The sequence below is a fragment of the Mustelus asterias genome, chromosome 8, assembly GCF_964213995.1.
Source record: "Mustelus asterias chromosome 8, sMusAst1.hap1.1, whole genome shotgun sequence".
Taxonomy (NCBI): domain Eukaryota; kingdom Metazoa; phylum Chordata; class Chondrichthyes; order Carcharhiniformes; family Triakidae; genus Mustelus; species Mustelus asterias.
The window spans coordinates 75,093,740-75,095,159 of NC_135808.1; the positions used below are offsets into that span (position 1 = coordinate 75,093,740).

At 59.1% G+C, this 1,420-nt stretch overlaps 1 protein-coding gene across 1 annotated transcript; it reads left to right on the top strand.

The window, feature by feature from the left end:
• The first annotated feature begins 202 nt into the window (after positions 1-202).
• gpr88 (G protein-coupled receptor 88) lies at positions 203-1,216 on the top strand. The gene has a single exon (XM_078219185.1). It carries the CDS (start codon positions 203-205, stop codon positions 1,214-1,216), a length of 1,014 nt encoding a protein of 337 aa, XP_078075311.1.
• Positions 1,217-1,420: the final 204 nt, after the last annotated feature.

Sequence of the window (1,420 nt, forward strand, 5' to 3'; positions counted from 1 at the left end):
ATCAATGTGGGGCTGGTGCTGAATGCTGTTAGTGTTGCTGAGCTGTTTGCTGCTTCGCTGTGGATGGAGGTTCAGCCCTTTCCCCAAATGCACAGAGCTGAGTGCGCAAGCGTGTCTCCTGCACTCTCTCTCTCTCTGCACCTTTGCAGTTTAGTTGGTGGAAGCTGAGACTCTGCACTTTCCCCAGGGAGCTCCCTGCACCATGAGCAACTTTTCCAATACTTCAAGCTGCTGCCAGGGCACTGAAAACGTGAACATCTCCTTGGCAGTGGCCTATGGCTTGTTGGCCATAACTGGGAGCCTGGGCAACTTGCTGGTCATTTACCTGGTTTACTCGGTCAGGAAGCTCCGTAACGCCAGCAACGCCTTCATTGTGAATGTGTGCGCCGCTGACCTGCTGGTGTGCGCCGTCTGGATGCCCCGGGAGGCGGTGCTGCTGTCCCAGCCCCAGGGCCAGGCTGCTGCTGCCTCCGCCGCCGCTCCCCGCACCTTCAGCGGCGCCTTGCTCTTCCTCGGGCTGCTCGTCTCTCTCTTCTCGCACTCGCTGATCGCCCTGAACCGCTTCGCCCTCATCACCAAGGTACCGGCCGCTTACCGCAACATCTACCGCAGGAGGAACACGGCTGGCATGATCGCCAGCTCCTGGCTGCTGGCTGCCCTCTTGCTGCTGCCCTGGTTCATGTTGGGGCAGGAGCCCCGGCGGAGCGGCCACTGTGGCTGCTTCCTCCTCCCGGTGCTCAGCAGCCTGCCCGGGGGCTGCTCCATCCGCCTGAGCCCTTACACTGCCTGCCTCACAGCCGCCAGCATCCTCACGCACACTGCCCTGCTCCTCTATTCCTACTTCAAAATCTTCCGCAAGGTGCAGCTCAGTGTCAAGAGGGTCAGTGTGCTGAACTTCCACATCATTCATAACCTCTCCTACCCCTTGGCCAGGAAGGACAAGAGGCTGCGTTTCTATGTCTCCTTCGTGCTTTGTGTCTTCCTCCTGACCACTGAGCCCTTCCTCTGGGTCACCCTGTTTGGCCTCTTTGAGCCTCTGCCCAGCCTCCTGTACAATGTGTCCTGGCTGCTGCTCTCTCTGCTCTTTGTCATCAGCCCTTACCTGTACACCCGCAAGAACGAGGAGTTCAGGAAGTCCCTGCGATCTGTCATCGGGACTGACTTTTGCAGGGCGTCCGCCGGGGTCCAACCAATGATCCGAGTGGTCTCCAGCTGACCCCCCTCTCCCTCCCTACCCCACCCCAGCCCAGCCCAGCCCACCCACCTCTCCTCTCTCCCTCCACAGCCAGGGGTGAGAAAACTCTTGCTGGGTCAAAGCTGGATCCTGGAACATTGCGGGGCAAATGTCTTCAGATGGCCGGGCAAAGTTCCTGGACTTCAACACATCTAGTTTACTAGCTGAAATCGAGTGGTCAAGGAA